General features: G+C 34.3%; 1 protein-coding gene across 1 annotated transcript; it reads right to left on the bottom strand.

Annotated features, from left to right (window-relative positions):
- Positions 1 to 69: 69 nt before the first annotated feature.
- Positions 70 to 27,258, bottom strand: MMADHC (metabolism of cobalamin associated D). Its single transcript, XM_027835161.1, has 8 exons — positions 27,166 to 27,258; positions 26,610 to 26,696; positions 20,278 to 20,422; positions 14,947 to 15,164; positions 12,264 to 12,372; positions 10,502 to 10,632; positions 5,562 to 5,648; positions 70 to 3,743 (listed from the first exon to the last, which is right to left on the bottom strand). Exons 2-8 carry the CDS (start codon positions 26,616 to 26,618, stop codon positions 3,549 to 3,551), a joined length of 894 nt encoding a protein of 297 aa, XP_027690962.1. The 5' UTR covers positions 26,619 to 26,696; positions 27,166 to 27,258; the 3' UTR covers positions 70 to 3,548.
- Between the last annotated feature and the right edge of the window lie 742 nt (positions 27,259 to 28,000).

Genomic DNA, 28,000 nt, shown 5'->3' with positions numbered 1-28,000 from the left:
AATTCCAAAAGAGTTAATTGCTGTGCAGTGGGTACTACTGGCATCTCATTAAAATGATTTACTCTAGAATAAACACAATTCCAGTTTATTTTGTGCTATGACTTAACTTCACATTTTCAGTGATTTAGCCATACCATTAAATTTTTGAGACTAAAATGTTAGAAAGCAGAGTTTGCTCTACTCCAAATGTCAAAGCTGAATGGAGGCAGCAATGATATATTTTGCTACTGTTAAGAAATTGAGACAGGAGAGTGGAGAATCACATGCTTAAAATATTTGCTGCTCATGTGATGGTCAAAGATTTACTAAGCAGCTATTTAAAAATAAACAGGAGAAATCAAATATTGATACAATAAAACATCTAATGTAAAAGAAATAAAAATAAAAATCCCCTGCTACTATAGAAGATGTGACAACAGAGTATTGTTTCTTCTGAATGTATTATTTAGTAAGCTCAAAATCTAGGCTTTTTTCCCCACCCTGGAATTAAGAGGTATTATTTTTATTAGTTTTGCAGGGTGATAAGTTGCATTAAAATGATCCCCAAGTCTTCAGTTTTGGTAATCTGTATAGTTCACTATTTGTGAATTGAGCTGAACAATTCAGCAATCAATTAATTAAAGATCTCCAGTGGGTAAACAGGTTAAACTGAAAACTAAGATTCATTTGACTCCAGTAGGCTGATCTATCTATATTGGGTCTTTTTTGCATTAATCATATTTTTTGGTAGATTTCAACTAGGTACAAACCAATAAATTGATACACCATACTTTCACCAAAACTATATGCCATTCACTTTAATTTCCATAGCAAAATAAATATAAATCTTGTTTGATCTACTTGCTCTGTATAGCTAGAGACGTGAAACACTCAGATTTCATGTTATAATTACTGACTATATAAAGAAGAGTTATTAATACTCAACTTGAGTTACAACTACTTATGGTATCTTTATGGAAAAATACTTTATTTTTCTACATATTTAAAAATAAATTTGTAGACAACTTAATGCTAAAGTTGTACACAAATCCTTTGGCTTCTATTCTTTTAATAGAAGTAAGAATATTTCTTGACAAGCTATAATGTGTATACAATTGAATGTTCAGATCCTAGACTTTAAAAATAAAAGACACAATTTTTGGAAAAACAGACACACTGTTGCTTCCATCCCCTTTATATTTATGTGTCTGGCTGATAGTGTGGGGAAAGTAGATGTACTACAAAGGTGTAATTAGAGCCATAAAAAGCTCTACTTGTAAAAACAAAGAAATAAGATCTTTATTTCTATCTACGAGTCCACCAAATGATTAAGTACCCCATTTAATAGTCAAGGCACTGTATATTATATGATGACAAAAGCAGAAATGAAATAAATACAAATTTGGACCTTCTGGCTGTTGATATGGCAAGGTATGGTTAGAAGATTGGCATAATACAGAAAACTTACAAGCCAAAGATACAGCTTAAAAAAAGTATTAAAATGGTGACTGTACAACTTAAGCTGCCAAAGTTGGTACATATAAAAAAAATGAAAAAAAAAGTATAAAAATATTTTCAAGATAATTGAAGCTGAACTTGTCAATGTCACTGGATCAATACTAATTTAAACTAAGAAGCTCTATTTTGGAACAGTAGTTGATTTGGATATTCACTAATCTTGCAAATACATTTCTTAGCCTTACTTGTAGGGTCATAGTCAAGGGAATGTATGAAAAATAAGACCTGAGTTGTTTTACAGGCATTTATTAGCACAGTAACCATCACCTATTTCCTTGTGTAAGGGTATGGGTTCACAGAACTCATAGTTTGTCTTCATGTTGACTATCTAAATATCACAACTTTGTAAAAACACTGCTCCTTTTAGCGTTCAACTCTGTATAAAAAGTCCTTGCTTTTTGTCATACTGCTGGTAATTGCATCAAAAACAAAATAGATAAAACAAATATTTTTTCAAGTCTTTGTTTATCTAACACAAAGACAGCAGTAAACCTCTTTTCCCAGAATGGGGCGCTTCTTTTTTGGAAAGAAGTGCTGATACATGACAAGAGAAATATACGAAATGATAAATCAACTCCAGCTGAAGAATACAGGCAGATCAAAGTAGCAAAGAGTGGAAAAAATAGTATTTTAGGGGGTACTAACGCATTAAAAGATAGGCAAAATATGAAGTAGCAGGAACTACTTAAAAACACATGGCATATAGGAGACTATTTACTGAAGAAAAGGACCATACAGTTAGGTAGCCTCATAGCATGGACCCTTGGGAGTTCATTAGAAGTCTTATTAGGGATGATTTCTGTATTTGAATCATTAATATCTAGAATTATAGAATGTTAAAAGCTGGAAGAGAACTTAGGGGATTATCTTCTCCAACCTCTTACCTGGCAACCCATTTAAAAAATACTGACTGTACTGTTCAGTACAGAAAAAAAGAGAATCATTGCTTTTCTTTACAATAAGTGATAACTTAAGTACTTTCCTTGTAAGCATGAACATCACCTGGTACCAAGCTAAGTGTTAATCAAGCAGAGTAATACTATATTTTGTCATTTCTGTGGGTCAGTTCTTAAATAGGTATTTGATACCCCTATTTAACAACTACAGGAGGAACCCAAGATAGAAGGGCAATGAATACTTTCTGGCATAAGTTACATATTCTTATTATTTTCACGGCAGTTACTGGCAAAAAGCCAATGATACAAGATTAGTCTTGTCAAGTTTATATTATCAAAAAATAAGTTCTGTCATTGGCTGAGGTATTTATTCTGTAACATGCAGCAGTTTCAATTTATCATTGGATCACAAAAATAGATTTGGCAAATGAAACAAATTAAAAATTGTCTATAATAAAGAAATGTGTTTATATTCTGCCACTTGTTTTTAAACCCAAGGCCTAAAACATTTTAGGTTACATAATGATGTTGATGTATGCACCTTGACACAAAGTAAATATCTACAGAGTGAAAATGAGGAAAATATCAAAACTTTAAAAGTTTTAGATTAGAGGAAGACCAACTTTAAAAACGTAGTAAAAAGTACTGCTTTTCCAGTAAACATGGAGAAAGATTCTTAACCTGAATCTATATATCACAACTATAATTTACCAAAATTGTGCAACCTGATAAGATTTACATGAATCTGAATTTAAAAGTTTTCAGAAACAAATTTGAAAAGCATCACAATGGGAAAAGAAACATCATCTTCATCTTCTTAACCTGTGATTTATTTTTGGAAGGATGTAAGTAAACCTGAAAATTTCAAACATAAAGGAAAAATAGCTAAAACTCTCCATAAACATGTAATATGGGATCAAGCCTTGAATCCATATGAATTACTGCTTTTTATACAATGTAGGTGGTTAACATGTATTAAACAGAAATATGAGTGAACAATTGCCAATTTTTGAAAATCTCATAAATCACAAACTCTTAAGTTTACAGACGCTGAAATAAATATTTTTTAAACCTAGAAATGAGTACTTTAAAAAACTGAAGACTTTTTACACCATTTATAGACAAAGTGGCAAATACAAATAATGCAGCTGCCACCTAGTTTCCACTTAATTTCTTCATAATGCGACTGTCAGCTGTGGCATTCGTGAAGATACTTCCAACAACGACATGGGTACCCCAAAGACTATGGCGAATCACTTTGCAGCAGCCAAGATCATCAACAGAAAACCCTAATTGTCGATAACGCTCATCTGTTTCAAAAAGAGTGTTGTTTGTATACGGTCCAAAAAACTAAGGATTAAAAAAAAAAAATCGATAAGGAAGATATATATTACTTGGAACCAGTGAATAGGAAAAAAACTGTCTTTAAACCAAATGGATCTTAATTCTATGGCATAAATAAGTTTACCTCAAAAACATAAACAAAGAGACCATTAAGGTACCTACTTCAGAATAGTGTCTCTTACAAGTACTCTTTTTTTAAGAAATGAACAATGAATTACAAACGAGAAAGATTGCCCCCATATATCAAATACAAGCCCATCATTATGTTCTCCTCTAAGGAACATCTTAAGCACTGCCTAATTTTAATTTTGCCTAACTGGCAAAAGAAAATGCTAGATACATTACATATTAAATGTATATCAGTTGTATTGAGATAAAAATACACAGTGATTTTTCCTACAATTTTTTTTTCTATTTCTACAAAATATATAGTGATTTTTTTCCCCCCTTCCAAGGGGACAGGAATTAGATATGTGATTTCAGGGGCAGCTAGGTGGCGCAGGGGATAGAACTTCAGCCTTGAAGTCAGGAGGACCTGAGTGCAAATCCAGCCTCAGACACTTAACACTTACTAGCTGTGTGACCCTGGGCAAGTCACTTAACCCCGACTGCCTCACCAAAAAGCAAAAAAAAAAGATATGTGATTTTAATTTTAGAGGTCTCAGGTGAGGAAACTCTTGCTTCCAAAACAGGCTGGCACCTTTTCTGAAATTTATAGTCTTAGAGATTTGCCTAGAACACTGAGAAGTTCAGTTTCATGACAGGTTCAGTTTCAGAGCTGATATGTCAAAGGCAAGATTTGAACTCAAGTCTTCCTGGCTTAAAGGCTACTTTCATATTGATTACATCATGCTACTTCTCATAAATTCTTTACATGTGTAATATTTTATTTGGCTAGGATCCTTGAAATGTAATATAAATTTATTAACTCATAAACTTGTTCTTAAAATACAGAAGTAGAAATTTAAGATTTTAGAAACTAAAACTCATAAAGTAATTTAACTGAACATAAATTTTCACCAAGGGTCAACTTTTTAAAATGTTGGCATCCAAAATATTAATAAGGATGATCTTCAATACATTCAGTAATTTTTTTCCTTAAAAGAATCTGGAGTGTTTGTTTAGTTAAGGAAGACCATTTAACTTAGTAAAGATTTCTAATGTTCCATTAAATACACAATAGTCAGTATGCATTCAATATATAGTATGGTACAACGTACTGTGCTAAGTGCTAGGGATACAAAGAAGAGCAAGAAACAGTCCATGCTCTCAAGCAGCATACATCTGGCAGGGGTGGGGAACCTGCAGCCCTGAGGTCACATGTGACTCTAAGTCCTCAAGTGTGGCCCTTCCACTGAATCCAAACTTCACAGAACAAATTCCCTTAATAAAAGGATTTGTTCTGTAAAACTTGGACTCAGTCAAAAGGCTGCACCCGGGGACCTAGAAGGCACATGTGGCCCTGAGGCCACCAAGTTCCCTACCCCTGAATGGGGAAGACAACATATAACTATCTAGGTACAGATAAGAGATATATTGAAGGCATCAGCAGTTGGGAAGGGCAGGCAAGGTCTTCCTGTGATCTGTGATTATTACTTATGAAAAATAAGCTGATTTTAGTGCAAAACAGAAATTCTGCTGACTTCTCAAAGTGCAGATGAGAAGCTGGAATGAGAGGCTGTCCAAGTATGATTTTTAAACGATATTTCTTTAAGTTTAAATGAGCTTTCCAAAACACCTATTCTCTTTAGCACAATAGAGAGCCCACCCATCTCAATCCTCTCTCATTTCAAATATTCTAGCTTTCGAAACATATTTACTCACTGCCAATCCGGATGATGGATCAATAAAGTCAGCCCAATAGCCTTCAGTACGTAGAGCATAACAAATTTCTTTAGCACCATTTATAAACTGTAAGCAAATAAAGAAATTATACAAATGATAAAATGTTTAGGCAATCATTCTAGTATCAGTTTTTACCATGCTAAAATAAAATCCTGAATAGAACATCTCTGGCTTTGAGAAGACCATTAACAATACTAAAAACTAAAATTAATGATGAATATTAAGCTACTATTCTAATAACACTGTATTATTTTTACCAAATGGAAAAAGAGTGATGGTTTGTACATTTTACAACTGCTTTGATCATTAAAGCTGACTATAGACTCATACCTATTAACCTTCATTCAAAAAAGTCTAATAAATTCAGTAGCATTCTTATTTATTTCCTATTTTATGAACTATTATTCAAAATAAGTTTTGTGTAGGTAATTGCCCAGATTTCCCCCATCCTACCCCCAAATGACCTGTAGTTACTCTTATCTTTGGAGGGGTGTGAATGTCAGGTAAAAGACTAAAATATTAGAAAACACTGGGCCAATTGCTGTACCTTGAATGAAAATCCTAAAACTCATTTCCATAAGTATTCATTAAGAACTGTGTTTAAAAATTGTGATATCAACTAAATGACAGTCCAAGCTCTTGAAGAGCTTATAATCTCTTCTGGATCAAACTGGATATGAAAGCAGGATATCTATCTACACACACACACGCACACGCACACACACACACACAGCATGCATGTGCACAAAAAGATTATTTAATACAGTGCTGTAATACTCTCTATAATTCTGAGATCCTAACAATTCTAAATCAGTCTATATTTGTTGACTGATTTTTAGAAGTTCAGAGTTCTACCCTAGTTTTCTCTTGAGGCACTCTAGTGGGACATACTAGAAACAGAAAGACCAATTAAGAGTTAGATGCAAGTCACTGAAAAGCTTAAAAGCCTAAATTAGGAGTGGGTGGTGGTTATGTGAGAGATGTTGTGGAGGTAAAAACAATAAGACTTAGCAACTGTTTTGAGTAGCTCAGTATGCAGACTGTATACAATGTATATGTAAAGGCAAATACACTTTCTCTGAAGTTAGGACCTGGGTTCATATCTTGCATTTGACGCTAATTACACGTGTGACTATGGGCAAATCACAACTTCCTGTGGCCTCAGTTTCCTCATATCTAACATAAAGGGTAATATATCTCTAAAAGGTAATACATCTCTAATATAAAGATGGTCTTTGAGATCTTTTCCTGCTTTAGCTATATAATCCCTATGAGTAGATATAAAGGAAAGTCTACACAAAAATATACACAAATATAGAAGTGAACAAAGACAATGAAAGGGTGAAGGGAGGTGTAGGGGTAGGAAGACACTAATAAAATATAATTTTTTAAAAGTTCTATAGTAAATTTCATTTTGATACTGTTGAAAGCTAATTTTGCAAAAACTTAAAATACACTATCCTGCCAAAGTGCACTAATTCCAAGTCCTTTTTTTAAAAGCTGCAAACTCTGATGCTCATGCATCATAAACATGTTTTCCTTAGCATTTCTTAATTTATATTGGGGAAAAAAGTAAAATCATGCTAAAATGCTATTGTATTCACATCGTGGGTTCCTACTGCAGTTAAAAACACTGTACAATTACCATTTTTATAAGCCTTAACCTAGGTTTCAGAATGTACTGAATACTATTATCACTTCTACTTCCCATTACCAAGAATATTGGTGGCAAGCTCAAACAGAAATGGGGATTACTAAACCATACACACAAGGATTGCTACGGGCTTCATACTGACATTTTAAAATGTAATATCATCCATGTTTCATTGTATTTTATTTTTTATTGTTAAATATTTACCAATTACATTTTAATCTGGTTTGGGCTACAATAGGAGTATTGTGAGCCATGCATGACAACTCTGATCTAGAAAGCATACCTAACATTAATATTAGCCATCTCTTAGCAAAATCCAAAGGTATAACGGGCTGTTTGAGAAGTGGTAAATTGCTCATCACTAGAAGTCTTTTAAAGTGGAGGTGGAATCAACATTTGTAGATTCTGTAGGGGGGATTTTTGGTCAGTACTCTTTGGATTAGGCAACCTCTAAAGCTACTTTCAGCTAAAATTCTAGATTATTGTCCATACATGAAAAAGAAAATATTTTTGACAATAAGCACTAAGATTGATTTACAATTTTTGTAAGAGAAAAGACCTGAGAAATACTCTAGCTATCACTATTTTTTCTCTATTAGATAGTAAAAATTATCAAATAGAGCATTACATATAAGAATGCAGTCCTAAGTCAGTAAAGTCTGACTCTTTGATGCAATAATTATCTTTAAGCAATAAAAAAGCAAAGTAAAACTAAGGCTTACCTCTTATGAATATGATTTTGCCTGAAAATAAGGTTCATCATTTTTAACAACAACAACAAAAATTCTCTCAATTTTCTTGGGGATATTTCTATTTGAGAAATTAATAACTGAATCTGTCATGAACTTGACATCTATAACACTTTCACTCCAAGGTTATATTTAATATTCTAACATCTTTATAATGGCTCTTTAACAAAAAAAATCTATGTGACAGAAAGATTACAACAGACAGACTAGATTACAATGCTAAAAACCACAAAAGTGCAAAATGATTCAAATACAGAGCATACACACACATACATACACACCCCTTTAGGAAATTTTGATGACTGAAGCTACTTTGCTATTTTCTGTTGTAATTTTTATACTATTTGGTAATGACAATCATAAAAACATTTTGTCTTCTCTGCATACCTCAAAATATTAGTACTCACAATTCTGAACAAAGCTACAGAGATCAACAACTAAATGAAGACTTCAGATGTATTTTTGATTTCTTTGTGGTGACACTAACAACAAAAGAACCATAGCAGAAGATGATGATGCACACAGAGCTTTTAAAGGTAAAACTGAAACCACAAAATCTCAAACAATATACCAGCTAGGGTACAACTGGTAACCAAGCAGTAGACACTGACATCTGCTGGAACAGATCAGATTTAATTTAACTATACATCATCCATGAGAAGAAACCCTCTAGTGGACAGTAACTTAGGTGCACTTTCTATATATACTGTAATACTTAAAACCCCTAGATGTCATTTATTCTGTAAAGAGGGAATTCAACAATAAATAATCTGACAGTTTCAGTTGTTTTGAAGTACAGCATGGTAGAACAGCTGCATGTCTTCACCATTAGATTCCACAAAACAGTTGGGAATAGATGAATGAAAAAGCATTTATAAGCACTTACTATTGGCTAGGCACAGAGGATGATACAAATACAAACGTCCTTAAAGTACTTGCATTCAACAGGAGAAGACAATACAATATAGGAGAATGGTGGCCGGGGGGGGGGGGGGGGGGTGGTGTGTGTTTTATGGTCAGGGATGTGACAGTGATAGTTGAGTGGAGATTCGATGAAACTGACAGACTGACTTTCCAGGAATTGGTATTGTGGTGCAGATTACTGTTCTCAGAGTCAGAGGTGGAATGAAGGGAAAGGGGAAGTATTTGTAACTTAGAATAACTTGGCATCAAGATGGATGGGAGCAGCAAAAAGTGCTGGGTCTGAGTTAGGCCTGAGTCACACAAATCTGAAGTAAAAGAGAAAGAATTTGAGCCCAGGGCCTCTGCACTTACAGACCTCAGCAACCCATTCATAACTTAATAGTCTTAAAAGAAATGACTAGGGCAGAGGTTTCAAACATGTGGCTCACAAAACTTCCAAGTGTGTCCAGAACCAGACTAATATGCAAATGGGAAAAATTTAACAAAATAAATAAAAAATACAACAGGACTCAGATATTATGAATATGCAGTTTTCTAAGTTAATATGCATCTGCAGGGATCTTCAGATGGGGTTTAGTGGTTCCCATTTCTTTTTGTGTTTGACACCACTGGCCTAGAGTGCTGAGATGTTGTGGCTTACAGCTATAGTACTGTGCCAGAGTTTAGTGTGCAGTACAGGTCTACCAGACTAGCACCTTCCATCCTCTTATTCTCATTCTTCATCTATAAAATGGGAATGATACACATCATACTTAGGGTTGGTATGAAGATCAAAAGATACAATGTAAAGCACTTTGTCAACTTTAAAGTGCTATATGAATCTATTATCATTTTATTCATGTTTATTGAGAGCAAAGGTTGTACGGTTACTTCTTTTAAAATACTGACAGCACCAGCTCTGAACACAAAAAACGCATGTCTTCTGATTTCAAGTGCTTCCACTACATCAAAGTAGACTATAATAAAAATGAGGCAAAACAGTGCAGTGAAAAGAAAGCTGGACTTAAGAGTTTGGAGAGCCAGGATCTTACTCCTCACATATTCTCTCTCTGTAGTCCTGGGCAGGTTGCTTCTTTGAAACTCAGTTTTTTCATCTGTAAAATGGGGATAATTATAATACCACCCACTGGACAAGGTAATTGTTAGGATCAAATGAGAATGTAAAGTGTTTTCTAAACCAAAAAGTGCAATATAAATGTTAGCTATGATCATTATTAATGGACATAACTAAAGGTCACAATTTTAAAAAGTAAAAACATTTTGATAGATTAGTACACAGAAGGGAGAAAGGAGGGGAGAAGAGAAGCAGTGTGGCAAAGTGGATAGACAGCAGGCTGGCCTTGAGTCAAGAAGGCCTAGGACCAAGTCTTACATCTGACATGTTCTAGCTTTTTGTTCATGGAAAAGCTAGTTTAACTTTTCAATACCCCAGGCAAATCTCTAAGATTATAAGTTAGAGATGAGTTGCCAATACACATTGGTGGAAAGAGTTTCTACATGATGGAGTTCCTTACATCAGTGACACTACAGATCTTTCACATCCATCCCAGGAGGAAAGAAAAAAAAAAGTAAGAAATATTAGGTGTACATACCTTTTCTAACAGCACTTCTCTTTCATTTTCAACCTCCTCACTCCATATGGTCATATCATTTTTGGTTTTCTGTGTTACAGTTAGTACTACTAGTTTGCCAGAATTCACTTCTGGAAACATGGATTCAAAATCTAGTGAGAGAATAAAATTAACATTCAATGTAGATATAGACTATAATTTTATTCTTATCTTCTTCTCATTCAATTCTAAAAATAAGGTACCTTACAGTGCCAAAGAGTTTCAACATCCATCACAAGAATTATTTAACTTAAATGGGTTGTCATTATTATATTTACTTAACAAGCTATTTATGTAACCTTACTCAAATTATTTTTAAAAAGTAAAGTAAGTATTGCAGTATTATCCCATTTTTAACAGATGAAACAAGGTCATAGTGGTGTCAGAGATGTTATTTTTGAAATTAGGTCTCTCCTAACTCTGAGTCTAGCACTTTTTCTACTAGACATTGCAGCTTCTCAATAATGATGATGATGAGTTATTACTGTTATTATTATTTCTTCTTCAGATTGCTAATAGATTGGAATTTTAAATGTAAAACATGGGTTTATCCTTATCCTTTTCAGACTAGAAAAACTTCCACCAAGGTCCTATTCCAATGTTTCATCAAGACATCAAAGCGACCCTGGCTTTTGAAGGCTATGTTGGTAAAACAAATTTTAGCAGGGCCTACTGAGCTTGAAGGACGTTAAGGACAGGTCCAATGGCAGATTGTCTGAGGGAAAGTTTAGTCAAAGTTTGAAGAGGCTTATCACTAAAATGATCAATTCTGTACTGCCATATCAACTCATGCAGGTCCTCCATTAAGATGTAAAGTGGTTGCAATGTGCCTCAGTGGAGGGAGTACACATGCCAGTGATATCATAAATTTTTAAAAAGTCTTTAAAGAAGGCTACATAGAAATTCCACCATTATTATCTTGGTAGAGCTTGATCAGGATGTAACCAAGGTATTTAGGGAAGAAATACATTACTGTAGTATCTAATTTTTTTTTAAAGAGAAGAATACTGTAATTTCTGCAACGTACTTTGTACATAAGAATGGAAAATGAAATTCAAAATAAGCCCAATTACTTAAAAAATGCAAACAATTTCTGAAAAAGAGGAACAAATTTTGGTTTTCTAAGATGAACTTAAAACTTCTGAATTTACTTTCAAATTACTTTTTAATAAGAGATTAAACTTTACTGACAAAATAAAGGCCGAAAAAAGTTTGCTTAAGTTACATTATCTGGTAAGGCTCAGAGTCAGGACTGGAACCCAAGCCTGACTCCTACTGGTATTATAGTACACTAAGCTGACGTATTTTAGAATCACATCCAGGGTTACAAAAACACAATGTGGTAGAATGCAAGTTCTTTGAGGACAGAGGCTGATGTTTTTATATCTTAGTGCCTAGCACAATGGATATAGTAGATGAACTATTAATTATTAATAACAATCAAACTGTTAATTAATGTTTATTACAACATAGCAGCACAGTCAATTTTCTATTCCAAAGTGGAGTAGAAAAAAAAGGACAACACGAAAAGTGACAAAACTAAATTTCTCTTTAAGGAATGTCACTATGGGGTAATATGTTACAAAGTACTTACTATGGCTAAGGTAAAAGCATTCAAATGTCAAAGATGTATTATATCACTGAGATTTAAACATTACTACCACTAGAGGGAATTCTTCAATAGTAAGAAAATTACCTATGTTATCTGGTTATCAGTGCCACAGAAAATAAAACATAACTGTACCTTTTCGAAGTAGCTCTGGACATGTTTGTATGACACATTCTACTTTGGCACTTTCAAAATAAGTTTCTGCCCTGTTAATTTCCTGTTGTTCAACAGGTGCATCACTTCCCTAAGGAGAACAAAACAATGTAAGTAGGTAAAATCTGTGTTTCAAGTAATGTGTGATCTTACTGAGTTGTCTCTAGTTAGCCTCATATATCTCTATCTCTGAAATACAGGCTCTAATCACACAGGGGTAGAGGCATGAACAATTAAAGTTACTTTTATAACATATATTCTGTCAAATTAAACTACTTCTGCGAAATGAAGAAAAAGAGTCTCACATATATAAATGTGATAATGGTATTTATTTCTAAGATCTGATTTCATAAAGAACGGAACACATAACAGGTTAAGAAATGGGTCAAAACTTCAGAATTATATTGCAGTGACAACTGTGAAATCATCTTGTAACATTTCACTATTTGTCTTTTCTGTAAAATAAGGACAGTATTAACCTACATAGGATTTTTATGTGAGATGACAGATGATATAAATAATTATCAAGCACTTAACAAAGAGATACATACAATTTAAGACCCAAAGGTATCATTATGTTCACAATAATGAATAACTTAATTGGTCAAACAAAAAGTATTACCTGTCAACCAAACATTCTTTGTATATTACCACAATCCGATCAAGTAAGAAAAAACACTTTTACTTTCCCACTCTTCTCTTTAATCCTTGACACACCCAGATACTGCTTCCAACTTATACCAGTTTTGCCCGTATAGGAAGCTTTCATCTTCCCTTTAGTCTTTTATTTCTACTTTATTAAAATGAAGAGAGTTTGCTCCCGATTTGAGTGGTCAAAGGGACTTTAGGTATGATTTGGAGATTCCTTATAGTGAATTTAAAATAAAATTCTATTTAGAATTTTCAGTCTATACATTCAGGAAAATACCTTGGAATTCTGTTAAAAAAGTGACTAAAACCTCCATACCTTCTGACCCAAAGACTCTATGCTAGCTAGTCATATGCTTCAAGAAGGTCAAAGACATAAGTGACATATATATGTAATTATACGTAGATATATGTGTGTGTAAATTACATCTACACACATGCATATAAAAAATATTCACATCAGCACTTTTTGTGGTAGCAAAGAATTGAAAACAAAGTAAATGTCCATCAGCTGTGGAATGGATGACCAAAGTGTGGTGCATCAATATAAAAATGGATCATTACTGTGTTGTGAGAAATAATGAAAATAAAGACTTTACAGAAGCACTGGAAGACTTAAATGAACTGATATAGAGTGAAGTAAGCAGAATCAGAAAAAAAATTCAATGAAAACAATGTAAATGAAATTGAACAAAAAAAGAAACTGACTGCTGTGTAATTATAATGGTGAAATCTGGGCTGAGAAAAAAAGATGAGAAAATGCATCTTTCTCTCACATTCTTTGCAGAGGTGAGGTACTATGAATATATATGATTGTGTATGCCATCAAATTTGGTTATTAATTTTGTTGAACTGCCTTTCCGTTTCAGTTTCTTGCAATAAAGGACGGGTCTTTGAGTAGAGGAGAGGGAAGGGATATACTAAGAAATAAAGGTGATATAAAAAATAATCTATATTCTCTGTAACAACTTCTCATATTATGAGACATTCATGTCCCATACTCCCATTATTCCTCTATGGGACTCCACTCAAAGTACTGGAAATTCTTCCTATAGATCACTGAACATAGCATAGAAACCAATATAATATTTTTGCTACTTGCCTGGCCCATCTCCTTTTTCAGTTGTATTTGATGATAAACAGGTTTCACAGGTATTACATGGAATAATATGAATATATTTACACACTTACACACACACACACACACACACACAACATGCCCAGAGAAATTGTTTTGCAACCTGCATTAATTCTAAGTTGTTGCTCCTATATCCTATAATGACAAAGTCAACCTGGAACTGGAGGTATGTGAACAGTGATAAGCATGCTAAGATATTTAAACACTCTGCCTTAACTAGTGTTCCTGAAAAAAACTGAGAAATATATTTTTATACAAACTTTAAAAGCCAAACTTTAAACATTACTTTTGGGCCAGGAACGCTTTTGCATTAGATATGTCTGCCAGCTATAGTGCAATCATGCAGATTTAATCAATTAGCAATCAGCAAGTAGGTATTAAAATTCTACTATATGCCAGGCACTGTTTTACATGTTAGGATACAAAGCTAAAAAGTCAAATAGCCTCTCCCCTCATTTAGTTGGCATTCTTACAGGTAAGCCAATTCACACGCATATAGAATATATAAAAAATGAGGTAGTTTTGAAAGGGAAGGCAGAAGCTATAGTATAAACAAACTGTAAGCTCAAAGGTAAACATTTTTAGCACACAACACCTCCTCCTTATTAACAACATTTAAGGATTTCTAGGCAATATCAAATCTTGAGAGGCAGCATAACAGAATAGCTAGCTAGCTAGAGGGATGGCCTTGGAGTCATGAAGACGGGGCTTTCAGAATTTGCCTAACACATGCTAGCTTTGTGACTACAAGCAAGTCAATTAACCTGAGTGCCTCAGGCAACTCCCCAGGATAAGTTACAGTCGAATTGATAATTTGTAATGGTTGAAATAATTTCATAAGATTTTTACACTTTTTTATTAGACAATAACAATTCTTACCTCAAATTCACTTACATACTGTGCCATCACAAATTCATGCCTTTCACTTGATAAAGGCTCTGCTAGGACATCAGGCAAAGTTCTATGAACTGGACTTTTCTTCTGCAAAGCTGTTCCACTGAGGTGACAGTCAAAACCTATATTCCCAGGGAGCTGAAATCTTTGATCCTGGGGCCCAAATGGTCCCATAGTTTCATCTGGCCACACAGTTCTTGAACCTAAAAAGAAGTGGAGATAATTATTTTTTCTTCAGTTTTGGCACAGAAGTTATAGTTTTTGGGCCTACGATTTTTGTAAAGTAAGAAATTCTTTTAAGAAAGTTCTGAGGGGAGGGAAGAAGGAGGTTAAGATTTCAGCAATGCGGATCTTAATGAGAACATACATCATCTATATCAATGCCATTTGTTAAATAAAATTCGAGATTTATTTTAAAAACACACACTAAAAATTTGATCATGAGGTCTGGAAATTTCAGTTTGGGTGTTTTTTTTTTCTGGTTGAAAACAAACATGTATTTGAACTGCCATATTTTTTGGATGTAGTTACTTTTAGAAACTCTCCTATCTACTACAAGTCCATCTCTCTTGTGGTATTTCTTACTTCCAGGATCTGGCTCAACACAGACTCCAAGATTTCCAACCAAGATGAGTGGGAAAATAATGGTACCACTAACATAAGTCAGAAACCACTTCTGGGTTGAAAATCATGAGGTTGTTTTTTTTTTGGGGGGGGTGGGGTTCAGGGAGAGACTTAAGGAGAAATCCATATATTACAAATATAGGATATGATTCTTTGGCTTAATTCTCTACAGAAGCAAATTTCCATTTTTTTTCCTTTGCCTTTTCACATTTAATTTTTTTTTTAAAATTTGGGTTATAAATACATCTTGGGAATAAAAAGAATACTACAGAATTGGTAAAGTCCTTTTATCAACATAGTATTAAGCATAATTATTGTAGAACTTAAGAAAGAAAAAAATGAGTGGTCTCACCAAATAGAAAGATCAGTTATTAATCACATGACAGACACAAGCAATATTAATGATGCATGTCTATTTCCTAGCCACACTTGGCTGTCTTCAGACTATTTGCCACTGAGATAAATAGGACTTTGCAGCAATTTTCATCCTAATCAATCTGTTTAGGTTTGGGTTGTAAAATCATTATGATTAAGGTAGTAGTGCAATGTCCACTAAGTTTTGTCCAACATTTCAAAAACATCTAACTTACTTCATCAATATTTGGACTTAAATTAATTTCAATATATGAAATATAACTGTCTAGGAAATCCCGAGTCTTAATTGGAATTGTTTCTACATTTACTCTCTTCTTCTTTAACAACAACAACAACAACAACAACAACAAAAAGACCATGTGTCCCCATCTTGCTGATCAGTCCAGGAGTTTTAACCTGCTTTTTTCTGACCTGGGTTAGTGTGCCCCTCCTTTGGCATCTTGGAGCACCTTAGCACCCCCAAAACTCATCATGTTAGTGCCAGACAGTGTAGAAATCTGATGAGTATAGCCCTTCTGCAGCTTAGAACTCCAGGGCTCAAGTGCCCCAGTCTCCCTAGTATTAGGGATTATATAGGCCTGTGGCCTCACACCCAACTCCTCACATCCACTTTTATATGGCTCCAGTTAAGTATGAATTCTATTTGTTGTGGACAAGGAAGATGGATGCAAGAAGGATGACCAGAAGGAGGAAGAGGTGGCAAGATGCCCTAGAAGCCTGCTACTGTAGGGAAATTTCTGTCAGGAGAAACTGGTGGCTAGCCATTCTATTCCAGGGAGGGAGATGGAAAATTGACAGTGGTCCAGGAAGCCAGTTTTTTGCTACTGCTGAGCAAATGCCTCCAAGGAAGAGCTGGAACGAAATATACCAGTGAACAGACGTAAGGATGGAACAGGCCTGGACTGGTATATACGATAACCTCAATGACTAGTCAATACAAGACTAATGCTGGTCATCAGACTGGACTGCAGCTTTACACTGCATCTAGTCATCCAATTTCACCATCCATCAGCAGCCACTGAGCTGTTCTTCCTCATCTGGACCTGCAGTATCCACTAAGCTTCAGACCAGGATCTCCACATTGGGGATTTCCTGAATCCATGACCTACTCCGTGGAAAAATTAATTCATTCACTTTTGGCTCGCCAATCCTACTGAGTGAACCTGTCAATTCCTCCCTGACCTTTCCCCAGCACAAAACTCTCCTCCCTGGTTACCTATTCCTGGATGTGTTATTTTCCCTGTTAGAATGTAATTAGGAAAGGACTGTCTCTTTTAAAATCTGTATCCTCAGCACTCAGTACAATGCCTAGCACATAATAAGCACCTAAAAATGCTAAAATTCATTCCTTCTGCTTTTAAAAAATCTGCATTATTTCATAAAAGTCTGTTCCTACATGTTCCTATTATGTTAGACTTAACTGCACTAGATGATTCCATCACATTAGTGTACAAAATTCTTCGATCCTTATTTAATTATTTCTATTAGACATTTAAGTATTTGTAGTTTTTTGTAATTACAAATAATTCTGCTATGAAAAAATTTTATTAAGTTTATTTTTGTTTATTTATGACACTTAAAAATCACTAACAACTGGAATTATTGGGACAAATGGTATTACAATTTTTTGTGATTTTACTGGGTACTGCTGGATTATTCTCCAAAAAAATTTTATATTTCTAATTTCATCAGCAATTAATTTACCAGTTTTCCCATAATCTCACCACTACTGAGTTTTTTGCTTTTAATTACATATGCCAATTTGATGGGTGTGATGTGGCACCTCATAGTCATTTTAACTTACATCTCTTTGATAAGTAGTGCAGTTGAGCATGTTTCAAGGTTTTTCATATTTTCAAGTTTTCATATTTCATAATTCAAAATTCTTAACAACATAGGTTTTTTCTTTTGAAAATTGCATCTTTTGACCATTTTACCTATTGTACACTGGATGTTAACTGTGTAAGTTTTTTTTTAACAGCTCCTTATGATTTTGATGTCAAGTTTTTAAATCAATTATATCTGCCATAAATATTTTTCCAATCTTATTTTTTTCTGTATTGTTTCTGATTTGAATGTAGTCAAGCATGTCTTTTGTCCCTAACAATTTCTATTTGTTGAACAGAAAAAAGTTATCTTCCATAAACTGAGACAAATGCATTTTTCCCTTTTCTTCCATCCTTATATAGTTTTAGAAAAATAAAGTTAAGCTTATCCACCCGTTGAAATTCAGAGAAGTACATGGCATTATATATTTGTAGGTCTAAACTTCTCTGGCATGTTGTCAACCTTCCCACTTTCCCAAGCATATTAGATTTTGAATCCTTTCCTCCAGGTTTTTACTTTATATATATTTATCATATAACGGTCTTTTTGGTTAAAACTATAATGCCTTTTAAAAAAAAAAAAAAAAAGACCTAAATTATGTAATATTGTTGGATCAGATTAATAAAGTTAAAATGAACTCTCCCCCAATAATTTATTTAATTCCAATCAAAATACATATGGGATTCTTCGTATACCTAAATAAAATGAAAATAGCATCAATTGTTATTCTTTGTACCCCAAAGTACCCCACACCCAAAAATATTGCTAACCAATTTATCATATATTCTGAGTCCTGAAGTGTAGGCTTTATCAGCTTAAAAACTTTATCAACTTTTTTCATCTTATCTCTGATATTCTTGTGAACTTGATTTTTTCCATATAAATTTTATTAAGATTGTATTTAGTTCTATAAATGAATCTCCTGGTATTCTCATTGTAATCACATAAACTAGACATACATTTGCAGAGTATTACCATTTTTACTTTATTAATCTGGCCCATTCATAAACATTGAATTTCCCCTTCAATTTTAGTCATTATACTTTTACAGCTATCCTTAAGCTGATCCTGTGTATTTTTAGGCAGGTCAATTCCCAAATATTTGATGTCCTTATTTTTATTAAAAATGAATTTTTAATAGTTTTCTTGATCTTTGTTCTAGGTAAGTAAAAATGCAAATGAGTTCAGCTGAAGTTAAGGTGACAGTAGGATTTTAAGGTGGTATTCCAGTTATTAGAAAACAGATAAATGAAGCTGGAAAGAAGGGTTGAGGTTGAAGAGAAAGAATAGAGAATTATCTGGGTTGTTAACTAAAGCACAGGTTTAGGAATGAATGGAGGGCCAAGGGTTGAGCCTTGAGAAATACTCATTTAAGTTAAGGGATGTAAAAAGGAAATAAGAAAGCAGCAAGAAAATTAGAATAGCACAGTGAAACAGAAGATAAAGGAAAAAGTAAGTTTCAAGAACAAATGCATTTACGTTTTAATATATAGGATGAAGGCAATGACCGAAGAAACTAGTATTAGTAGATGAAAACCAGATTAAAGGGCTTTAAGGAAAGATAAGCAGTGAGAAAATGGAGGCAGCAGACACAGATTATACGTTGTCTGACAACGAAGGTATAAAAATTATAGAAATTAGAGGAGGTAGCAATATCACAGTCATGTTTTGTCTGGATAAGTTAATATGTAAACATTTGAAGGTAGGGAAGAAAAGGAAATGGAATAAGCTTTTATATAGGACCTATAATGTTCCAGAGACTAGTACTGGATACTACAATTGCTGTTTCTTTCTTGTATGATTGATTCTTCTTTAATTAATTTTTATTAGGCAAATACTTTATGTATTACACCAGTATTGTTTAATAATTTTTTTTAAAAGGTAGGAGAAAAAAACTAGAAAGAGAGATTTTCTTAAGAGGTAAGATGAGTTATTTTTTAAAACTTCAGATCACAATAGCATTGGGGAAGGGGAAGAAGAGACGAGAATAAGCATTTAGCACTTACTATGTACTAGGCACTATACATCCCAGGCTTTTTAAAAACAAGTATCTCGGGACAGCTAGGTGGTAGGGTGGATAGAGCACTGGACCTGGAGTCGGGAGGACCTGAGTTCAAATCTGCCACAGAAACATAATACTCACTAGCTGTGCGACTCTGGGCAAGTCACTTGACCCCAATTGCCTCACCAAAAAAAAAAAAAAAAAAAAACCCAAAAAGCAAAAAACAAAACAAGTATCTCATTTGATTCTCAAACAATCCTGTGAATTAGGTGCTATTATTATCCCCATTTCACAGTGAAGGAAACTGAGGCAACAGTAGATATAGGCAACATAGATATAGCAATGGAGGAATACCTAAAAGGGATTGTGGGGCAATTAATAATGCTGGCATGATATATTTCCACTTTTGGAGAGAGGGTAAGTATATTCAAATAATTTGCTGCAAGTATAAAAATAATTCAAATTATATAAAAATATCTTTTACTTACATATATCTGGGGGCGCAGTAGCTACATGAGACCCATCTGAACCTGAAGATCCAGCAGTAGAAAAAGCTTTGGGATTTACAACTCTTTTGACTAAAGAGTAAAATCCTGGGAGGTATGTAACCAGCCTGGCTCTGTTACAGAGCACCTAAAATTAAAAAAGAAAATGAAAATGATTGGAATAGAAATGTTTTATATCGATACTTGCACATATCTCCTGGGTAAACTCTTATATTGGAGTATAATTTTTTCGAACACTTATCATTAAGATTCCTATTTGTATAATTCAACAAAATATAAATGATAATTATATTTATTGAAATATTAAGTAGGTCCTTTAAGGATATATAAACTTTCCACAGTACAAACAGAAGCCAGACCAGTATCATTCATGTAGTAGATACTTCAATGTTAAGAATGATTTCTAACAAATAAGTATATTAAAAAGTTATCACTAGAAACTACTAATGTGCTTTTTTTTATGTAAGATGATGATTCTATCAACTGGGCATGTGACAAACTAAATTTTTCCATGTCAAAGAATTAGTAGGATCCTATTTACAATGTCTTACTTTTCCCTTTTGTAAACAAAAACACATTTTGAGAATACTAGGAAATGTTAGAAATGGAATGAAATCTTTGGTGTCTTCATAGGGTTGGTAGGTAAAACGGCAGAACCTCTGAGGTTGGTCTCATGGGCAAGCTCTAATATTAACCTAATTGGTTTCAGCCCAAAGTTGTTAAAAATATTGCATAATGTAGAAAATTCTGGTGATTAAAGGTGAGGCATACAGATTAATAAGTAGGACAGTTTTGAAACAAAGAAAAGATTCGCTTATTTGAAATTAAAGAAGTGAAAAGTCATCTTAAATGTGAAAGAATCAATTTAAAAAAGGTTTACTTATTAACTTTTAAGAGCTGTATATAGTATAAATCAAGATAAAAATTATAATGAAGCAAAATTATTAATGAAGAGCAAAATTCAAAGTAGATCTACAATAACCATAAATATAAAAAGGTTAAAAATCTTAAGTTATACCACTTTTCATACTGAACTTTTACTTAACTTTAAAATACTGAACTTTGTACTCAAACTATCATTTAAAAAATGTGTTTATTCAGAGTCTAGCCCAGGACCTTGAACACAAAAGGAACTTACAGTTTGCTGAAATGTTTAATGTGGAAATTATGACATTTGAATAAAGATCTAAATCAATGAGGTTTTATGGCAGTTGCAAAAAATAGTTCACCCTCAAAAATGTTATTTGGCCAGAAAAAAACTTAACTGGTCCTGTCCCCATTTACCCTAAGTCTGGCCAGCTTCCTGTGTAGCTAAGTTAATGGAATATGCAGTAAATATACTAAGTTCTTTCAAAAGCACAAGCTCCACTTCTTTCAGGAAACATTCCTCATTACTGCTGATCCCCAGCAATTCTCCTTCTCTACCCCAAAATCATTTAGCATTTATTATCATTGCCACTTAATTATTTATAGCTTTGTAATATTTCTTGAATCACTTAATTTTTAAGTATATGCCTTATTTAACTATTCATGCACTGATTCAAATAGTCACTGGGCAACTAGGAGCAAGGTACTAGCTATGCTATATCCATTTGGGAATATAAAACTCAGTAAAGCTTATTAAGATCTAGGAGAGAGAATATACAAAAATAACTATAATACAACTACACTAGGTTGCTTGAGCGCAAGGACCATCTAGTTTTTTGTATGGTTCACAGAGAGTTAACATCGGATCACAAGAATCGGCACTCAAAAAGTGGTATGTGTTGCTACAACGTAACAAGATACCAAGCAAAGCAACACATCCAAACAAAAAAACTCCAGTTTTACATACCTTTATTCCAATGATGATCATAAATATTTTGAACAACTCTTTTGAAATTACTTTTAAAGCCAGTTTTTGAGGCACAAAAGCAATGTTCCTTTTTATTCACATTGCTTTAAAATTTACTGGTTTGAGTATATTCACTTTTTTTCCTATTGACATTGACATTTTCAAAAATCACTGAGGCCACTGAACTGAATTCTAAAAATGGTTTAATAGCAGAATTAGAATAAATATAATTGCTATGAACTGGACACTATTCCCTAGGGACGTGAGTTCTTGTATGTTTATCAAAAATACATTCAATAACATAGTCCCACCTCCTAAAAAAAGTAGAATAAGTCTGTAACAAAAAGGGAATAAAAGGCAGCAAAACAGCAGCTATTGCTTTCTGTCCTAATTTATTCTATGTTCTCAGAACTTCAGCTAATGTATCATGTTTTTGTTAGCCCAACAAGTGTTTTAACAACAAAAAAGTGAATTACTGCATACTAATAAATTAATTCTCAATTTCTCTTTCAACACTAGAATATGTTTTTAATTTGCATAATTTTAGATAAACAGTGGGAGGAGCATCTGATGACAGTAGCTTGTTTTAACTATCTACCTTTAATACCTGAAGAATTACTGAGTAAATGAAAAGGGAGGAGGGGGGGTTTTCAGGACAGACTCGTGAGGTCCTATGACCTATAATGTATGTGGATACAATAATTAAAAGCAATTGCCAAAGTCAAAAGGAGTTTACATAGACAGAGGGCATGGGTTTGAGTAGATTACACTGGAATGATCTCTAAGAAAAATTCAAGTGTAAGAAAGAGGGATGCAGTGGGGGAAGGGAGAGGTAAAATAGGGAAAATTTTCTCACAAGTAAGAGATTTTACAGTGCCAGGGAAAATGGGGAGGGGTGGTGGCAGGCAATACTTGAACTCCCTCTCATCAGATTTAGTTCAAAGAAGGAAGAATACACATACATATACATATATATATATATATATATACATATATATATATATATATACACACACATATATATACACATACACTCTCAGTTTTGTATAGAAATCGAACTCACCCAATAGGGAAATAGAAAGCAAAGAGGATAAAAGACGGATGGGAGAAATGATAAATGGGAGGGCAGATTAAGGGAAGCAGTGGTTAGAAGCAAAATAGACTTTTGAGGAAGGACAGGATAAAAAGAGAGAGAAGAAGAAACAAAAGAAAATGGGATAGAGGGAAATACACAGCTAATAATCATAACTGTGAATGATAATGAGAAGAGCTCACCCATAAAATGGAATTAGATAGAATGGATTAGAAACCAGAATCCAACAACAGCTGTATACAAGAGACATATTTGAAACAAAGAAAAACACAATTTAAAAAAGAGCTGGGCAGAATCTATTATGCTTCAACTGAAGTAAAAAAGGCAGGGATAGCAATCATGATCTCAAACAAAGCAAAAGAAAAATGTATTATTTAACAGGAATTAAAATGGATAATCAAGTAAACTTCATTTTGATAAAATGTACCATAGACAATGAAGTACTATCTAAAAATTTACAGCAAGTTTCTCTGATAAAGACCTCATTTCTCAAATATATACAGAACATAGAACTGAATCACTTTTATAAAAATAAGAGCCATTCTCCAATTGATAAACAGTCAAAGGATATGAAGTTAGTTTTCAGATGAAGAAATCAAAACTATATATGCTCATATGAAAAAAGGCTCTAAATCACTATGGGTTAGACAAACACAAATTAAAACAACTCTGAGATACCAGTTCACATCTACCAGAAATGACAAATCCTAGAGAGGAGGAGGGAAAAACAGGTACATTAACATCTGTTTGGTGGAATAGTGAACTGGTCCAATCATTCTGGAGAAAATTTGGAACCATGCCCAAAGGGCATAAAACTGTTATTTACAGTGGCTCTTTTTGTGGTGGCAAACAATTGGAAATTGAGGGTCTGCTCATCAGCTGGAGAATGGTTAAGTTGAGGATATATATGATTGTGATTGAGTACTACTATGCAATAAGATGATAAGGGTGGTTTCAGAAAAAACATGGCAAGACCTATATGAATTGAAGCAAAGTGAAGGGAGAAGAACTGGGAGATCATCCTGCACAGTACATTACAATGATGTAATGATGATCAACTGTGAAAGACTGATCAATACAATGATCCAGGACATTCCCAAGGCCTCATGATGAAAAAATGTTATTCACCTTCAGAGAGGGAATTAATGAACTATGAGTACAAAATGAAGTATGATTTTTTTTCACTTTCTTTTTCTTGGGAGGAATATGGCTAATATAGAAATATGCTATGCATTATTTCACATGTATAATTGCTATTATATTGCTTGCCTTCCCATTGGGTGAGGGAGGAAATGGGAGGGAGAGATTGTGGGACTCGAAGTTTAAAAAGAAAAGAATACCAAAAATAAATAAAATTTTAAAGCTACTGTTAATAATCATAAGTCTAAATCAGATTAAGCAGTTTCAATTTAGAATCACCTACATAGTTATGAACAAACTTGTTCTTCTGATCAGATGTCAGGTTCTTCAGATGATATTTTAAGATCCCTTTTGTAAAAGAAAACATTCCTCCAAAATCAAGAGAACATTTATATTTTTATACTGCAAGATATGCACATATGCGAAGTACTTACTGTACATGGACTGTATGTACAAGAATTGATTTAAGTTCCGAAAGGTCACCTAATAAACATTAAATACTATACTGTGTATATCAAAACAATATTCTCACAAAATTTTCCTTGCAAAAGCATAGGCTCTTTCCAACTAGGTGAATTTATACACTTTCCAGAAGTCACCTGAGTTTACCTAAGAGCGTACACTTTGCCAGAGGACTCTGAAACTACAAATAATGTTATTCAAATATTTGCAGAATTTTCCTTTTAAAAACACAGGGACTAATTTTTTTTTATGTTTACAACATTTTTACTATTGGGTAATGGTTTTCCTTTATTTTACAGGTCTGTCATTAGGAGTCATGACTAAAAGCCAGTTACTGTTTACTGTTCTTTTGAATGTATTATACTTTCATGGGACTGGAACTTGATATTCCTAGCCTTCAATTTATCATTCTCTAAATCAGGGGATCTTAATCTGGGGTTTGTGGATAGATAACTGAGGATCATGAAAATTTTTTTAATAACTTTATTTGAATATATTTGTTTTCCTTGGTAATCTATGTATTTTACTTTATACCTTTAAAAACATATTGAAAATGGTCTATAGATTTCACCTGACTACCAAAGGACTCCATGACACAAAAAAAACCCTAAAAACCCTTGCTCTAAGTGGAGTCAAAGGTTTACTTAATGAAGGTGATGTTTAAAGGCTTTGATAATATCTGCAAGAAGTATTATTTATTTTTCTTTTGCATTTTCTTTTTTTATTACATTAAAAATTTTTTACATTCATTTTTAATACTGAGTCCCCAAATTATCTCCCTTTCTCCATTCCCTCCTTATATAAGGCAAGTAACATGATACTCATTATACAAGGGAAGCCATGTAAAACATCCAGCCATGTGGAAAAAGGAATAACTTTACTCTGCTGGTCCACAGTGAGAGCTTACTTAATAAATGCTTTATCTATTCATAAAAGTTAGACATGGCAAAAATTATTTGAAAAGAAACTTTTAGTGAACCCGTTCCTCTTTTGAATTCAATTCAATAAACATTTATTAAGCATCTACTATGTGCCAGGCTCTGTGAATGAGAAGGCAATGTGTTTATAAATCTAAGAGTTACAGATTTATTGGAATGGAGAACCAAGAACACTTCTAATGACTCAACTTAAAAACAGAGTCAAAAACCATCATTTTAAAAACATGCTAACCAAGCAATCAACACTTACTAATAATCTACTATATGTCTAGCACTGTGAATGAGAAGAAATTGCATTTATAAACCTAAAAGCTATAGAACTGTTTAAATGGAGAATCAAACACTCCGCTTTTTATAACTCAATGGAAAATCGGGGTCAAAAACCACCATATCAAAAACACTCTAACAAATCAATCAATCAACATTCATTAAGAGTCTACTATATGCTAAAACACCGTGCTAAGTGCTGGGGATACAAAAGAAGCAAAACAGTCCCCATCATCTAGAAGTCTACAATCTAATGGTAGAGACAACATGCAAACACATACATACAAAGCTAGCTATACACAGGTTAAGTCCTTACATACCCATGTCGTGTTATCAGCACCAAAATTTAGATTGTGATGGAAGGGGCTGTCTTTTGCTTCTTTCTGCATCCTTACAGCGCTCAGCACAGTGCCTGGGCAAACAGCAGGCGCTAAATGCGTGTTTAATGACTGAATTCTTCACCTCTCAAGTCAAGATAAAACCAATCCGCCCTTCTCCCAATCCTCCCCTCATCAAAATACGGTAAGTTTTTGCTGCAGTTACCACCAGCTATTTTAAGGACTCGACTTAATTTACTCACATTGGCCATTTCTGGTGAGAGGAAAATAATAAAAAGAATCTTTTCTTTTATTGCTTTTTTCCCCCTTTCCTAAATGGCAAGTTCTTCCTGGAGGAAAAAAGACAAAAACAGTAAGAACGGGTTGGTGACAGGCAATGAGTGACTGAGCTCAACGAACCCCGCGACAAGCACTTTTCTTTGGCCCAGTCGGGAGGGGGCTCCAAGGCTGGGAGCCCGAGCCCCGGCAGCCTCGGCCCCCAAAGGCGTCACCCCTACCCTGACCCCCCAATGCCCAGCCAGGGGGTGGAGGAGCCAGGGCCCTGAGCACACAGACTCTCTGAGGTTTGGAGGTCTCCGCGAGGCGGTGAAGGGACGGGGGTGGGGGGGGGCGGAGCATTGAGACGAGTGACACAGGCCCGGACCCTTGTGACAGGGCCCGAGTGACAAGACTGTGACAAGGCTCGGAGAGAGGCTTCCAGGAGAAAACAACCCAGAAGGACGAGAGAGAACGAGGCGAAAACCACGACCAGAGAGGTAGGGGGAGACAGAGGGACTAATTGGGTCAGCCGGTGTTTACCTGTGCTCAGGAGCCCCACTTTCTGGTCACCGTCAAAATGGCGTCAGCATCGTTGTCGTCGCAGGAGGCGGTGGGAGAAATCGCTGCCAGAGAACATCGAGCGGAAGGAAAACCGAGGCTCGATGGAGCGGACGAAAAGCAGCGCATGCGCAGACGGTCCCAGGTGGCTCTCTTTCTCCACCCTGATCCGCCTCTTTCTCTCTTCTCTACTTCCTTTGCGTTGCTGCTATTGGGGCAATGTTCCAGGACTTAGAACATTTAAGAATCTAAGAAAAAGTAATGGCTGTTAACATTTGCGAGTTAAATTGCTTGCTGAGGTAGTGTAAGCTCAGTTTTAATTGTTAATTGATTGAGTATTTAATTAATTTAAATGCTAAACTGTTCTAAGAAAATACAAAATTTTAAAAAAAAGTTCCTGCCCTCAGGGTTCTTACATTCTAATGGAAAGAAGCTCATTTACAGAGGGTGTGCTGGAGGCTGCTCCCACTACCTCTGGAAAAACAACCAAAATTTTCTGTATAAGCTACTCAATCTACAACACTACAAATGAGAACTTTTTTAAAAAATTATTTTGTCAATTGTTTAGACTTAAAGTAATGGAGAAAACGTTAGTAATGCATATTAAATTTAAAGTATTTTTTTCCTCTCTTGTAGAGTCAGCTGTTAAACTTTTTGCAGCACCCCCCTACCCTATACATAGGGGGATGGTGGCCAGGCAGGGGCTCTGTGATCCAGAAAGTTCCGAGGGATACTAGGACCATTGGGAAGTATATTGACAACACTCTTTCCGTTAGTGAGTTGATTTGGTTATAGTTCTTGGTTCCACACCTTTTTG

This window comes from Vombatus ursinus, unplaced genomic scaffold, assembly GCF_900497805.2.
Source record: "Vombatus ursinus unplaced genomic scaffold, bare-nosed wombat genome assembly UNPS02014813.1, whole genome shotgun sequence".
NCBI lineage: Eukaryota > Metazoa > Chordata > Mammalia > Diprotodontia > Vombatidae > Vombatus > Vombatus ursinus.
The sequence above is the reverse complement of the archived record's forward strand: the minus strand, read 5'-3'. Positions and strand labels throughout refer to the sequence as shown.

What these genes read in the sequence shown, in the direction of transcription:
- MMADHC (XM_027835161.1), bottom strand. An exon ending in AGTATGTAAGTGAATTTGAG is followed by an intron (nt 12,373 to 14,946) that starts GTAAGAATTGTT and finishes TGTTCTCCTTAG; the next exon opens with GGAAGTGATGCACCTGTTGA. An exon ending in GAGAAGTGCTGTTAGAAAAG is followed by an intron (nt 5,649 to 10,501) that starts GTATGTACACCT and finishes ATTTGCTTACAG; the next exon opens with TTTATAAATGGTGCTAAAGA.